A 16964-nucleotide genomic window follows, 5' to 3' on the forward strand; every position below is an offset into this window, starting at 1 on the left:
TTTTTTATATAAAAAAAAAGCCACATGAATTTTTAGATAAGTGGAGAAAGCATGTAACTTTTTAACATTGGATTATTTATTTCTTTGTACTATAAAGTAAGGGTGAAAGTTCGGTTCGCGGTTTGGAGTATATGTCAAACCGTATTAGTTCGCTTTGGGATTTTTCAAACAGAATTCAAATAGTATCATAATATGGATCGAGTTTTCAAAAAATATTTTAGGCCTAGCGTTTTGGGCTAGATATTTTTTACCATTTTTAAAAAATATTATTTTATTCCCCTTACATTCATTACTTTTCAATAAACTGTTAAACCCCATTGTCATCTTTTACAAATTTTTAATACTCCAACTATCCCACTTACCTCTTAATTTATTTAAGCCAAATGGGTCTAGTTGTACTTAGCAAGCTCTACAATGAGAGAATTTGTCATTAAAAAAAAAATATAATAATATTTGCTGCATATAGTGTGTAGCAAGTCTAGCAACTAATTTTAGTAAATGTCGCACATAATATAAAACGAAGACAATATTACGTGATTAGTTTTTTTTCCCTCTCACATCCATTTCTTTTCAGTTTTCAGTAAACTATTAACCCCACTTTTTTTGTTTAATAATTTATTAATACTCCCAGTTATCTCATTAAAAAATTTATATATATCTAGATGCAAGGTGCACTTAAGCTTATAAAAAAAACCAAAAAATTGAAAATATGAAATGAGAAAAAAAAAAACTATAATTGAGTGCACCTGACCTACCTCTATATGCATTTAGGTATATATACATGGTGTTTATTATCCTTATAATTTAAGTTAATTAAATTGTTTAAAAATATGTGTCCTTAAAATATAACGCTAATAAAAAATGAATGAAGTATTATTTTGATCCATAATCAGTCAGCCAACCACATAGCCACTAAATTATTTAAAGCAAAATCGTGTAAATTTTGTGTGAAACCTAGTTGTTTTGGAATCTACTTTTTCACCGTGTTCCTACCTTCTTATAAAAGTAATCAATGAGTAAGTAATGGAATCTAGTATAGTCTTATGAAATAATGGAATACTATGAGTTTATGATCGTTCATTTGGTTCCAAACCTAAAAGCTTACAGAATATTATCTTTTTCCTTTTTATCTTTTATATTCCTCTCATTGCTGCTGGCTGCTACTAAGAAGTACCACCTGGCTTTTGTACTTGAATTCCGAAAATGCTTCCCTGTTTCACCTTTTATGATGATGAGAAAATCCAAGTTCATCATCTGTGATAAACTTAGGGTCTGTTGTTTTGATTGACTGAACTGAGTTAAACTGAACTGAACTTAACTGAACTTATTGAAGTTGTACTGAACTTATTGGAACTGAACTGAACTGAATATTTTATGAAAGATGGAAATTAAGATAAGAACTGAACTAAATTGAAATTATAGAAGCTGAATTGAACTGAACTGAACTGAAAATTAAACTGAAGAGAACAAACCTTTATTTGTTTATTATAGAGCTAACAGTGAAAATCCACTACATAAAGTAAGGGCTTATCCTGTAGTTTTACCTAGTGATAGATGAAAAATGTTTACCACAGATATTAATTGGGACGATCTCTTTTAAAATCTCCAAATATTGTATGTCAATTTTAAACAATATCTTCTTTAGTTACACTAGATACTTGTGTCGGGTCATGTTTATGTTACGTCTCATGTTTGTTTCATGTTGTTCACAATATCTATTAAAACTTTATAAAATATAAGATAATTTCATACTTTGACCAGTGTAATTTAATCCGGCAATTGTTCATAGTTTTATCAATCTATCTCAAACAATTGAACACGTGGCAGTAGCACGTCAGTAATTCTCTTGTATTCTATTAAAGGTGTTTACAAGTTTAAAGAGAGAATTATTAGAGTGTTACAAGTTCGTGCTCAAAATCTGTAGGAGAACAAATTAGTTATTTCAGATGCAAGTTTGTTATGGCATAGGTGTCTCGGGCATCCGTCAATGCAACTTGTGAGTTCTCTTTCGGGAGTTTCTAGTAGTAGTAATTATAGAGTAACTCTGGTTGTTCTTTTGATTATGACATTTGATTTATGGGGAAGCAACCCCGAAACTCTTTTCCGTTAAGTATGAATAAAGCATCTGAGATTTTTGATTTAATTCATTTTGATATTTGGGGTCCGAATAAGATTGTTTCTAGTTGTGATGCTCGTTATTTCCTAACCATAACTGATGATTTTTCTCCTGCTACTTGGTTGTTTTTTATGACTGGTAAATATCAGGCTTCTCAGTTGGTCCATGAGTTTTGTGCTATGGCTAAGACTCAATTTGGCCGAAAAGTGAAGGTTGTTCGAAGTGATAATGGACATGAGTTTCTTAGTTTGGGGTCGTTCTTTGGGAAGAAAGGCATATTGCATCAGACGTCGTGTGTTGACACGTCTCAGTAAAATGATGGTAGAGTTGAACGTAAATATCGTCACATTTTAAATGTGGCTCGTGCTCTTCGTGTCCAGGCAAAGTTTCCCAAATATTTATTGGGTGAGTGTGTTATGACTGTTGTTCATCTTAATAAGTAACAGGACTCCGTATCTCAAGTCTCTTCCCGATGAGGGAAGAGTGTTGTGGGAAGCATTTTTTCAATCCCCCCCCCCCCGGGTATGGGAGGATAACGAAGGGAGAGAATTTTTGATGCAAGATGGGAGTGCGGAGGTGGCAGTCCACTCCGTAGCCTAGTCGCGGAACCAAGAGCCTAGCCGCAGGCCGGCTGCGCAGCTCTTTGCCCAGCCAGACCTTGCACGCACCCTAACACCCGATAGCAACAGTGCCACTCCCTCACCACAAGTTCTAGTATCCACAGGGCAGCCGAACACCCACCCATCCCCTGCGAGATGCAACAGCACCCAGGCAATCCGTGCCACAACAAGGCCGTGCTAGGCAATCTGCACATATAATAGGTCCTACAGGGCACTCCGAGCCACCCCTTGCTGCTGGGCAGTCCATATTAGAGCACACAAATGCTCGACAGCCTACGTTAATTGATGATGTTGGTTTGCGTTCGTTGGATGCGCGACCTAGTACTAAGATTGAGCAACGTGTTGTTGACGTAACAATCTTTTTTGGCTCGTTAGACTTGAAGGGGAGTTCGACGAAATGTTTGGGTCATGGTCATCGTGAAAAATGACCTCCTTCTTGGCACCGTCATTATGTCACTAATACCGTCATCACTGAAAATATAGACCCCGCTACATCAATTGTCGTCCCTCTTCAATCTCATTCTCCAGGTAAAACCTTTCTCTATAGCTTGTCATGTTGAATTTAATCGTTTTTCTATGAGACATAGATGTTTTCTAGCGACGATAACTAAGGGAAAGGAATCGTCTTCTTTCAAAGATGCGGTTAAAAACGTCGATTGGCGTAAGGCGATGCAAGATGAGATTGATGCTCTAGAGCGTAATGGCACATGGACCGTTGAGGATCTTCCTCCTAGTAAGAGGGAAATTAATAGTGGTTGGGTGTAAAAAATCAAGTACACCGATAAGTCAAAGGTGGGACGTCTCAAGGATCGTTTGGTTGTTCATGGTAATCGACAGGTTGCAGGTGTTGATTATAATGAGACGTTTGTACCTATTGCAAAGATAGGTACGGTATGTCTTTTACTGGCTGATTGTGTCTACCAAAAAACCAAACCTAGTGATGAATATCTTTCATGTCATTGATTATTGAATAAGGTGAAATGTGAAAGTGTCTTGTGATTCCTCTGTTTTGATAAAAATACTTCTTTTTGTTTTCGAAAATCTTCATTTTCGTACACTTTTTATGAAAAAATTCAAGTCTAGTTTAGTTTATTCCATGATATGGGTCCAATAATAGTGTAGTTGGATGGGGCTTAAAAAAACATTTCCAACAATATATTATAAGCCCAATTCTGATAAATTATGAGGAAGTTATGGCTAAAATACTACACTGAGCCTAAACCGGATTTTACCTACGACCCAATGATTATGAGGAGGGTCCAAAGGTTTAATCCCATTCCTAAACTAATTAGGATTAATTAGAAGCTTCTATAAGTTTATAAAAGATCTTAATTATCCTTTTTTGAAAAGATAAGATTAAAGTATTTGAAATTGAATAAAAACTTTCCTTTTTTAAATCCTAACTATATTCGAATTTAAAGATGTTCAAAGACAGTCAGATATTATTTTCGTGCCTCATAATTTTTATCTGATCGCGGGTTGAGTAGGTCGTTGGTCTACTACCCTAATCAAATTAAGTAATTATAAACCTAAACTACCCTAATACAAGTATAGGGATAAGTATAGGGTCAAACCACAAAGACTTAGTGTACTAATCTGTGCTAACTAGACTACTAGGTAGGATTGTGAGGTAAAGAGAGATTCAACTAAACATTACTAAGAGCAAATAACTAAAACTAGGGAAAGTGGAATCCAATTACATCAATGCATTTAACAACATCATACAATTAGATGAAAATGACATCAATTAGGAACGATGAATACATTTAACTTACTCTCGCGCAATTAAGCATGTTAATTATCATACTAAACTAATTCACTCTCGTGCAACTAGACTAGCAAAGGTATGGAAGAAATTAGGGCTCTCAAACAACTCACTTTCGCACAATTGATTGAAAGCACAATTAAGGACATTGAATGAATTAGCTAGAAAGATTACAATCCATAGAAGCATCATCCATACACAATAATCAAGAATCAATTGCATACTAATCACAATCAACCATTCAATTCATCAACATAATCTTCATCCAATTCCCTAGAATCAAACCTAAGCTAACATAATGAACAAAAACATAGAAAACAAGGTAAAACAAGGATAAAAGCAAGATCAAACAAACAAGTTAATTAATCTACTCACAAACAACAAACAATAAGCAAAAACTAAGAATTAAACAAAGCAATAAAGATGGGAGAAAGTTAGAAAATGCTCATTGAATAAATGAGAAGAAGTTTCACAAAGTTGCTTCTTCAACCTCTCAAAAACTCCATGGAAATCCAATCTTTCTCTCTCTAAAAACTACTCCTAAACTAGAGAGAGAAAATCCTAATCTAACCCAAAGAGAGAGAAAATAAGAGAGACTAAAGTAATCAAGGGGGAATAATTGTTAAGAGAGTATTAACCCAAAAATCCAAAATGGGTATTTACATAAAAAGTTGAAAAAATAAGAAAAGAAAAAGAAAAGAAAAGGAAATAAAAAAGAAAGAATTAAAATTTAAAGAAAATAGAAAGGAAAATAAAAACCAAAAACCCCCCAAATATCCCATCAAACCCACGAATCCATCATACCCCCTGCATAGAGGAGCGACCGATTTGAATCTTAGAGCGCCCGCTCTGAAGGGTCATCGATTTGAGGCTCAATCAAAGTTTTGTGGCTGCAATTCGTGGGTCTGCCGGCTGGCGGAGATGGTGCGCAGTGGCTGGGAGCAGTGTCGCTGCTGGGAGTTGCGTGGGAGTTGGCTGCAATTTGTGGGCCTGTTGCGGTGGTGATGTATGGTGACAATTGTGGAAGGAAACAGGGCTGGTGGTTTTGGCGGCTGACGGTGGTTGCGTGGTTGTGATTGGAGGTGGTTTGGTGGTGTATCAGTTGTTGGATATGCGTGGTTGCTGCTGTAATTGTTGTTGTTGTTGTGGAAAGCATGGGTGTGCAATGGTGTTTGCGTGAGGAAGCAGGGGAAGGTGGTGATGGTGTGGTGTAGGGTAATCAAGGGTGTGGTGTATTATAAGCTGGCAGTAGGGGTTGTTGAGATGTGCTTGCAATGGCTTGAACTCAAGACTCCATTTACGACTCAAAACTTGAGACACCTGTATTGAACCTCGATAACTACCTACACACATAGACAAGAGGAGAGTCGGGAATAAAATAAAACAAAAGAAAATAATAAAATAAAATGGATTAAAAACAAACTCGAAAATAAAAGAAAATAAAATAAAAAGAAGGAAGTGGGAAAAAAAAACTAAAACTACAAAAATAAACTAAAAACTAATAAAAATGCAAAAATACTCAAAATAAAGATCAAATAAGGAAAATAAGAAAAAGAGAGAAATAAAGCCTAAAACTAGGAAAAATATTAGAAACAAAACCGAAAAATAAGCATAAAAATACCCTAAAGTGACAAAAAAGTCACTTATCATTATCCAAATCTTATATGTTTGAATATATCCTGAAATTATCTTTCCAATGATACATTAACTTCGAGCTATAACGAAAAAGATATGAAAGAAATACGAAACTCTATCCAAAATTGACACCTTCCCACTATCCCGGCTATATCTTTTTATATACAAAAATTTTTAATATGATTCTGATTGGTTTGGAAATTAGACTTCAAGAGCTTTCCGACGACATATTATATGCCTTATTTGGACTTCTAGATCAAATGGTATGATAAAAACAAAATCTGCAAAAACTGTTGTCCATCGAGTTTTATTCCGATTCAAATTCGAATTCTTTTCTTATTCTTCAACCCTTTTTTTCCTTATAAATAGAGGTCATATCTCCATTTATTCAATCATCAACAAGCTTGATCATCAACAATCATCTATGTTCTCTTTAAGCTAAATCTTATTCATCCTCTCTATTCTTTTTCTAAGCCTATCCTTTTTCAAAATATATTATACCGCATTCACAAGACTTAGACACACCTAGCCAAGCTCGAAGTTGCATTCGCCCTTGATGTGAAAGGTTGATAATTTCTGAGGGTTTGGTCCCAAATTCCTATTTTAATAATTAAAATTAATTATTTAATTTAATATTTTATTGAAGTTTACTAACGAGTGTGTGGTATTTTGTCATTAGAAAGAGGTACGTACGAGGCATCAATGTAAGGAATTAGCTTACTTCCTATTCCTTAGAAAGCATTCTTAGAATTTACTAATTCCTAGTATCATGTTAGGATGTTTTTATTGCTTTCTAGTATAATGTTTAGGTTGCTTCCTATTCTTTCTTCTATCATGCTAGTATCATGTTAGGGATAAAGCTTTGATCTTTAATGTTTAGTGACATGCTAGGATTTGTTATTAATCAGGTCAGTATCATGCCTAGGATCTTGCTAATATTATTAAGCTTTAATGAGATTATGATGATGATGATGATGATGATGATTGTTGTGTCAATATTATTATGTTGCTTGATATATATTATTGTTATTGCTTGATAACGCCTTTTTTGCAGGATTAAAGGGAATTTGTACTTGAAATCACGCCTAATAAGCTAAGATAATTAATAATTTGGTTTAGGCTAATATGATTTTAAATCAAGTTGTTGCCCTTGATGTTTTGATGATAACACAAGTCAAACAAGGAAACTAATGAATTTTGTGAGTCTTGCAGTTTGTATATAAGTCACAGGATTCACTTGAAGCTAAGGGAAACAAAGAGCTAAAAGTCCAAGGGATCAGCTGAAGAGTTCCTGAAGAGGAACTGGAGCTTCGGAGCAGAAGCTAAGGAAAGAAGACTCGGAGAAGAGACTTCTAAGAGAAGCATAAAGTCTGAAGTATTTTTCTATTTTAGATTTTATATAAGTGAAAATTAATTAGGATTAATGCTAAGTGGAATGCATTTGAAAAAGATAATTATTGACTTGCTAAAAAATAGGAGAAGTTGTTTGAGATAATCTTTTACTGATTTTATCTTTTAAACGCTAAGTTATTTTCTGAAAATATATCTTTGCAAAACTAATTTCCTAAACTTGCGCTACTGGTTGTTTGATTCAGTCTTCCCCACTAACAAAGATACTGCTTCCTTAAGAAATAAACGTGCCCTGGTTTTTAGGACACGATTAAGAACTTTGGAAGTGGTATTGAGTAGTGGAGAGGATATGAAACAGAAGTGGTGCAAGTGGTGGAGATTATGGCGTTTTCTCCAAGCAACATTCTTCTATAAATATCGAAGTCATTTTCAGAATAACTTCACCCTTGCTCAAATACTTTTATCCATCTTTTTGTTTAAAGAGTCAAGAGTCGCATTCCATTAATTAAGTGTTTTTCTTAATTACTTTCACTAGAGTTTGTCATTGAGTTGTAATTTGGGAATTGGGAGTTTGAGTGAACTCTTAGAGAAGTTTGTTGAGAAAGAGAGAGAAGAGAATAGAGAAGAGAAGAGTAGCAAGTAGTGGGACTTGCTGTTGGGAACTTCAAGTTCATAGAGGAACTTGAAGATTGATTATTTAGCTTGTAATAGGTTGTTTGCCCTGTTATAGTGGAGAATCTTTCCTAAAATCCCAAGTGGTCGTGGTTTTTCCTCTTGTTAGGGCCAAGAGGTTTTCCACGTAAAATCTCTCTGTGTTCACTTTAAGTTCCTATAGCTTAATAGTTTTCAATTCCGCAAAAATTAGCTCAATTCTCTTAAATTACAATTCACCCCCCCTCTTGTAGTATTCTTCTAAAGTAACAATTGGTATCAGAGCCTAATCCTCTCGAAATCAGGACACCCTGAAGAGGAGAATCTTGGCAAGATGAATACTCATGAAAAGCTAGAAGAAGGGTACTCTACGCAAAGACCTCCTATGTTCAATGGGAAATTCTATACCTATTGGAAAAACAGAATGGAGATCTTCATCAAAGCAGAGAATTACCAAGTCTGGAGAGTTATTGAAGTAGGAGACTTCGAGGTAACTAAAACCAACGCTAAAAATGAGGTAATTCCTAAACCTATGTCTGAATATGAGAAAGAAGACTTTGATAAAATGGAAATCAATGCAATGGCTGTAAAATTGCTTCACTGTGGACTTGGACCACATGAACACAATCGTGTTATGGGGTGCAAGAACGCAAAGGAAATTTTGGATCTTCTTCAAGTAACTAATGAAGGAACTAATGAAGTGAAACGTTCTAAAATCGATTTACTCATGTCTAAGTATGAACGTTTTGAGATGCAACCCAAAGAATCTATCCAAGAAATGCTTACTAGATTCACTAACATTATTAATGAACTAGTTTCTCTTGGTAGAAAAATTCCTACTGATGAGCAGGTTAGAAAAGTGTTGAGAAGTCTTCCTCAAGACGAGCGTTGGAGAGCGAAGGTGACAGCCCTACAGGAAACAAAGGACTTCACAACGTTCAACATTGAACAACTTGCTGGTTCCCTCATGACACATGAGCTCCATCTAGGAACCAGTAACAGTGAAGGAATCAAGAAGAAAGGGCTGGCTCTGAAAGCTGATCAGGAGGAATCTGAAGTAAACGAAGAAGAAGCAGCTATGCTAGTCAGGAGATTCAAGAGAATGTTCAACAGGAATGGAAGGAGCTCCAGGAATTTTCAAAAGAAATCTTCTAACTCCAAACCAGACTATGGATGTCACAAGTGTGGATCAACTGACCACTTCATCAGAGACTGTCCTCAATGGGATATTGAGAAAGGAAAAGGGAAGTTCAAAGAACAAGGAAAAGAGAAATACAAGACTCCTTTCTCAAAAACCGATGTCAAGAAAGCTATGATTGCTGCTTGGGGAGACTCTGAATGTGAGGAAGATGAAGATCAACCCGAAGAGGAAACTACCAACCTCTGCTTGATGGTAAAATCGGATGACATGCGAGCATACCTCAAGGAACTTGAAAAGGAGGTAAGTGAAAGTAACTTTGATAATGCAAAACTTAAATCCTTGTCCAAAGATGCTTTGATTGACCTTATTGTTGAAATGGAAATAAATCTAAGTGATGAGTGCATGCAAAGGAAAGAATGTCAAAAGGTTCTTCAAATCTGGAAAGATCATAGTACCTGGCTGGAAACAGCAAGGAATGATATCCAAACCAGATTTAGAGAATTACATGACAAATATCTCTTAATGTCTGAAATGCTTGAAAATGATAAGAAGGAAAATGTCATGTTAAATGTCGAGCTTTCACAGTACAAACTTGTTAATGCTGATATTAATTCTAGTAGTTCCTCTAATGATTCCATGATGAAATTCAATGCTGATTTTGAAAAACTCAAGCTAGATCTTGAGAATTTAAAAACTGACAAAGATAAACTGGAAAGAGAACTACAAGGTAGAAAGAATAGAAGCATTGATCCAAATGCTACTCCAAAATGGATTAAGGATGCTCAAGTCAAGAGAACTGAGGGACTTAGGTATGAGTCCAAACGGAAAGGAAAACAGAAAAAATATGTAGACCTTCCAAGTAGCAAAGTGTGTACTTTTTGTGGAAAGACAGGACACTTACATCCTGACTGTAGAAAGAAAATGGAACATGATAAAAGAAATGTTAAGCAGGTATGGGTAAAGAAAACTGATATTGCGTCAACATCAAAGGAACCCAAGGATCTCGGGATTCCTGAAACTAACGCCTAAGTTTTCTTGCAGGTCCTAGTGAGGGGGAACAACCTATGGTACCTCGATAGTGGTTGTTCAAAGCATATGACTGGAGACAAATCAAAATTTCTTTCACTAGAGACCTATCCAGGGGGAACTGTGACTTTCGGAGATAACAAGAAAGGAGAAATCATTGCTAAAGGCAAGATTGGAAAGTCATCCTCCCATGCAATTGAAAATGTGTTCCTAGTCGAGGGTTTGATGCACAATCTACTCAGCATATCACAATTTTGTGATAAAGGAAATTCGGTAAGCTTTACTTTTGATGAATGTCATATCTTTAATAACAGTTCAGGTAAGGTTATTCTAAAAGGAACGAGAAGAGGAAACACCTATGTGGTTGACCTTGACTCAATCTCAAAGAGTAGCCTCACATGCTTGAGTGTTATTGAAGATGACTCTCTACTTTGGCACAAACGCTTTGGACATGCTAGCTATGCTTTAATTGAGAAACTCAGGTCAAAGGACTTGGTTGTAGGATTACCCTCTATCAAGTTCTTGAATGATAAAATCTGTGATGCCTGTGTAAAAGGAAAGCATGTCCGAAGTTCCTTTAGATCTAAAAGAATGGTCAGTACCACTAAGCCATTAGAATTAATTCATATGGATTTGTGTGGTCCCATGAGAGTCCAAAGTAGAAGTGGCAAGAAATATGTGTTAGTTATAGTTGATGATTACTCTAGATTTACTTGGGTGATTTTTCTAACAAGTAAAGATGAGACTTTTGATGAATTTATAGCATTTGCCAAACATGTGCAGAAAACAAGTGGATTCTCTATAATCCATCTAAGATCTGACCATGGTACAGAGTTCGAAAATTCAAAGTTTAATGAGTTTTGCAGGGAACAAGGGATGAATCATAATTTCTCTGCCCCTAGGACTCCTCAACAGAATGGAGTGGTTGAAAGAAAGAATCGAACGCTGGAAGATATGGCAAGAACAATGTTGATAGCAAGCTCCCTGCCAAGGAACTTCTGGGTTGAAGCTGTCAACACCGCATGCTACATAATCAATAGAGTAACCATCAGAGCCATAACTAACAAGACTCCTCATGAATTATTCAAAGGGAGGAAGCCAAATATCTCTCATCTCAGGCCTTTTGGATGCAAGTGTTTTGTACACAACAATGGGAAGTGGAACTTGGGAAAGTTCGATGAGAGAAGTGAAGAGGCTATATTCCTTGGCTATGCCTCAAACAACAAAGCTTACAGAGTTTATAACAAGAACTCCTTGTGTGTTGAAGAAAGCATTCATATCATATTTGATGAAACTAACTCTCTTATGAATGTGCAGGAACATGAAAATGATGATTTTGAAATTGGATTGGTCAGGAACAGGGATGAAGATGAAGAAATCCACAAGCAAACCAGAGAAGAGCAAAGAAGATCCAAATGAAGGAACTGCTGAAGATCCTCAGGAAGAAAATCAAGAAGCCCAAACTGATGAAGGGTAGAATAATGAAGAACAGATTCTTGAAGGACATGAAGCAGAAGAAGAAGATGGAAATGTAAATCAAGAAACTCCTCAAATCGGAGTTCCAGCAAGAGAATTCCATCCTAAACCCTTCAAATATCAAGGATCTCATCCCACTGATTTGATAATCAGTGATATAGGCAGAGGAACTCAGACCAGATCACAAATGAGAAACTTCTGTGCATTCAATGCATTTCTCTCCATTATGGAACCTCGAAATCATCAAGAAGCCTTAGAAGATGCTGATTGGATTGTAGCAATGCAGGAGGAACTAAACGAGTTTGAAAGGAACAAAGTCTGGCATCTTGAAGTCAAGCCCAAAGAGAAGAAAGTGATTGGTCTCAAATGGGTATTCAGGAACAAGCTAGATGAGTATGGAACTATCGTGAGGAACAAAGCCCGTTTGGTTGTTAAAGGCTACAATTAACAGGAAGGTATTGATTTTGAAGAAACCTTTGCTCTTGTAGCTAGGTTAGAAGCTATTAGAATTCTAATTGCTTTTGCTTCTTACATGGGTTTCAAACTTTACCAAATGGATGTGAAATGTGCTTTTCTGAATGGTTACTTGATGGAGGATGTATATGTAGAACAACCTCCCGGTTTTGAAAATCCAAAATTTCCAAATCATGTGTTTAAGCTTGACAAAGCCCTTTATGGTCTGAAGCAAGCTCCAAGAGCTTGGAATGAGAGGCTCTCCAAGTTCCTTTTGCAAAATGATTTTAAACGAGGAAAAGTTGATAAAACTTTGCTTTTGAAATCAAAAGGAACTGATCTTTTAGTTGTACAAATATATGTGGATGATATTACTTTTGGTGCAACTCACGATGTCTTGTGCAAGTACTTCACTGATCTTATGAGTGGTGAATTTGAAATGAGCATGATGGGAGAATTGAACTTCTTCCTTGGTCTACAAATCAAGCAGACAGAGAAAGGAATCTCAATTCATTAACAAAAGTATATCAAGGAACTCCTGAAAAGGTACAACCTTGATCAAACAAAAACAAATCACACACCCATGGGAACAGGCACAAGATTGGATGATGATCCATCAGGAACTAGTGTGGATCAAAAGATGTACAGAGGTATTATAGGTTCCTTACTATATCTAACTGCTAGTAGACCTGACATAGCTTTCAGTGTTGGACTATGTGCAAGGTTTCAATCGAATCCTAAGGAATCTCACCTCACTGCTGTAAAAAGGATACTGAGATATTTGAAAGGAACTGACGAGTTATGTATCTTTTATCCTAGAAGTGATTCTTTTGAGCTGAAAGGTTTTGCAGATGCAGACTATGCAGGAGACTTAGTCAATCAAAAAAGTACATCAGGTATGGTCCAATTCCTAGGGCCATGCTTAGTCTCATGGGGTTTTAAGAAACAGAACACTGTAGCTTTATCTACCGCTGAAGCAGAATATGTAGCTGCTGCTGCTTGCTGCTCTCAAGTGTTGTGGATAAAACAACAACTCAGAGATTTTGGTATGAAATTCGATTGCATTCCCATTTTCTGTGATAACACAAGTGCAGTCTGTATCTCTAAAGATCCAGTACATCACTCTCGTGTTAAGCATATACATATTAGACATCACTTCTTAAAGGATAATGCTGAGAAAGGCTTAATTAAATTAGAATTTTGTGAAACAACTAATCAAATTGCTGATATCTTGACTAAGCCTTTAAACAGAGAAAGACATGAGATGATGAGGATGGAGCTTGGAATGATTAAGTTGTGTTAAGGAAAAAGCCTTGATGTTCCCTCAGGTAAAATCTCCAAGCTGATGTACATTTTATCTCACACAAATTTGATATGTTTTATTACATAGATATGGCAGATGAATTAAGCATGTATGTTCAAAGTTGTGCATAAAAGTATGATATTTCTTGAAATCCTTGACTGATGGCATGAGCTATGTTGACTTGTTCCGTGCATTAATTTGTATATTCACAAGTTTATCCTTTCAACAAATTTAATCGTTTTGATAATTTCCTTTAATTTTTTTATCTTTATTTATCAAACACGGCTTATCTGATGAATTCAATTAATATTCATCCTCTTCTGTTGAAATAATCCCTTTACATGCAAAATACATTTCATCTTCTAGAGTTATCTTTTATTTACCCAAGGCTATAAATGCAAGTGGCGTATCATCATAATTCATCTCACCTAACCTATATCCTGAAGCGACACCTCACAATTACTCTAGTATAAAGGTGATGGAAGACTTAGAAATATTTACACCGCTTAAATCAGTCATACCTCTCCCTTTCAAAGAACCTCACTCATATTCACCCATGGACATCTCACCAAGAGACCAAACCCTAACCCTAGAAAAATCTTCTGCTGTCAAAATCCAAGAAATTACCACAGATAAAACCTCAGAAACTCTTCACCAACTTCTTCTTGAATATTCTCCGTCACCAGAAACTACAAAAATGGAAGAGGAACCAAGTGAGCAACCTAAAGAAGAAGAGATCGAAGAATTGGGGGTTTCCTATAAGCACAAGACAGCAGCGATCAAGCGTCTTGAGGATAATGCAAATCACTTCATATCAGGTCTAAGCTTGAACCTACCTTGGTGTAAAGCTAGTAAGTTCAATGAATTTCTTGAGTTAATTGAATTTCAAAATTGGACTTTTCTGTTAAGTGAATGCTTTAATAAGCCTTTGTATGCTGATGCTTTGAAAGATTTTCATGGGTCTTTTTCGTGTGATAAAGGAAAAATAACATGCACTGTGTTAGGGAAGTCTATTTCGTTTGATTCTGAGTATTTAGGGGAGTTGTTTGAAGTTCCGAATGCTGGGTATGAGTTGTATTTTAAAGGATCTGTGCAGAAACCTCTTCCTAACATATCAATTAAGTCGAATGTTGAGCATTTCCATGGAAACCCTAAAACCACCTATGTCAATCACAATAATTTCTCCCCTCTCCAAAAATTGCTGTTTGAAATGGTACACAATGACATTGTTCCCAGAACCCAGAAAAGAGATTCAGCCAACAAGCTTGACTGTATTTTCATGTACTGTCTCGAACACAAAATCCCCATAAATTTTCCTTCAATCATGATCCAGCACCTAGCCCATTGCGTACCTAGAAATTGGAAAATTGGGTATGGTAACCTCCTCACCACTGTATTTGAAAGCTTCAAAATATACCTCACTGACTGTGAACCCCTGTACCTACAGAACAACCAGTACATTCAAAGAACTTTTCTTGAAAATAGGGGTCTGCATGTGGTGTATGGGTGTTTAGCAGTACTGCCTGCAGTTTCTGAAGGAGAAGAAGAGGCAAAAATTGAGGGGGAAGTGGAGGTTGAGGAAAGTAAACAAAGGGGAGGAGAAAAGAAAAAGAGAGAGAGAGAGAAGGGTCAAAAATCTGGTGTGCAGGAAGAAGAGGGCTTGGAAACAGGACTTTGTGAAAGAACCAGCAGTTCCTACTCCTACAGAGTCACCCAAATCAGAACCTAAGGGAGCTGGGTTTCCTGAGATAAATGAAGCTGTCACTCTTGAACTTCAAGAGATTAAGAAGATACTGAAGGATGTTGTCTCAGAAGTGAAGACAAATTATGAGAAGGTGGAGACTTTGGAAAGAGCTGTTGCAAGCTGTGCTGGTGATGCCAAGTCACTACTTCTCCAGGTTTCCCAAGCCAGAGATGAAGCAATCAAGCAGGTTGTGGAGAAGATTGCTCTCAAGCTTGATGACCTGACTGCTGAAGAAGTCTGATCCTGTTCTCTGCCCCTCCAGCCTATTATGATGATAATGCTACTGTGTTTCTTTTGATATGCTTGAACAATTTCTTTTTATTTTGGGTCTGTAACTTAAAACAAGGATTATGTTTTTTTTTTTGAACTTGTGGATTTGATGCACTTTTGGCCGATGTTTTCATTGGTCTTGGATGATGGTTTATCTATATATTTTGTGCATATACTTTGCTTTGAATTGCTTATATGATCTCTGCCTTATCATTAGACCATGTTATGGTGCTGTGTTGAGATAATTTGCTATATACATTATGGTTTTGATAATGCCAAAAGGGGGAAAGTATACAGGCAAACTACTTACACACTTATCATCCATCTCTGCTTCAAAGTTTTGTGTCACTCTAGATCTCAGTAAGGTATAAACCTTGTCTTCTTTTAAGTTTTTTTCTTTTAGGAAATTTACAGTAGTTTATTTTATCTCTTGGTTTATTTTTGCTCTAATATGTTTGCCTTGTTTGTCATCATCAAAAAGGGGGAATATTGTTGCCCTTGATGTTTTGATGATAACACAAGTCAAACAAGGAAACTGATGAATTTTGTGAGTCTTGCAGTGTGTATATAAGTCACAGGATTCACCTGAAGCTAAGGGAAACAAAGAGCTAAAAGTCCAAGGGATCAGCTGAAGAGTTCCTGAAGAGGAACTGGAGCTTCGGAGCAGAAGCTAAGGAAAGAAGACTCGGAGAAGAGACTTCTAAGAGAAGCATAAAGTCTGAAGTATTTTTCTATTTTAGATTTTATGTAAGTGAAAATTAATTAGGATTAATGCTAAGTGGAATGCATTTGAAAAAGATAATTATTGACTTGCTAAAAAATAGGAGAAGTTGTTTGAGATAATCTTTTACTGATTTTATCTTTTAAACGCTAAGTTATTTTCTGAAAATATATCTTTGCAAAACTAATTTCCTAAACTTGCGCTACTGGTTGTTTGATTCAGTCTTCCCCACTAACAAAGATACTGCTTCCTTAAGAAATAAACGTGCCCTGGTTTTTAGGACACGATTAAGAACTTTGGAAGTGGTATTGAGTAGTGGAGAGGATATGAAACAGAGGTGGTGCAAGTGGTGGAGATTATGGCGTTTTCTCCAAGCAACATTCTTCTATAAATATCGAAGTCATTTTCAGAATAACTTCACCTTTGCTAAAATATTTTTATCCATCTTTTTGTTTAAAGAGTCAAGAGTCGCATTCCACTAAGTGTTTTTCTTAATTACTTTCACTAGAGTTTGTCATTGAGTTGTAATTTGGGAATTGGGAGTTTGAGTGAACTCTTAGAGAAGTTTGTTGAGAAAGAGAGAGAAGAGAATAGAGAAGAGAAGAGTAGCAAGTAGTGGGACTTGCTGCTAGGAACTTCAAGTTCATAGAGGAACTTGAAGATTGATTCTTTAGCTTGTAATAGGTTGTTTGC

General features: G+C 36.1%; 2 protein-coding genes across 2 annotated transcripts; both read left to right on the forward strand.

The window, feature by feature from the left end:
- The first annotated feature begins 8771 nt into the window (after positions 1-8771).
- On the forward strand, positions 8772-11781 carry LOC145610733 (uncharacterized). The gene is made up of 6 exons (XM_081666034.1): positions 8772-9024; positions 9127-10229; positions 10320-10524; positions 10624-10898; positions 11088-11560; positions 11622-11781. Exons 1-6 carry the CDS (start codon positions 8772-8774, stop codon positions 11779-11781), a joined length of 2469 nt encoding a protein of 822 aa, XP_081522160.1.
- Positions 11782-12816: 1035 nt separating this feature from the next.
- On the forward strand, positions 12817-13536 carry LOC145610734 (secreted RxLR effector protein 161-like). The gene is made up of 2 exons (XM_081666035.1): positions 12817-13036; positions 13085-13536. The coding sequence occupies exons 1-2, from the start codon at positions 12817-12819 to the stop codon at positions 13534-13536; spliced, it is 672 nt and encodes a 223-aa protein (XP_081522161.1).
- The last annotated feature ends 3428 nt before the right edge of the window (positions 13537-16964 follow it).

The sequence above is a fragment of the Chenopodium album genome, chromosome 24 (genome assembly GCF_948465745.1).
Source record: "Chenopodium album chromosome 24, dcCheAlbu1.1, whole genome shotgun sequence".
In the NCBI taxonomy this organism is placed as follows: Eukaryota; Viridiplantae; Streptophyta; class Magnoliopsida; order Caryophyllales; family Amaranthaceae; genus Chenopodium; species Chenopodium album.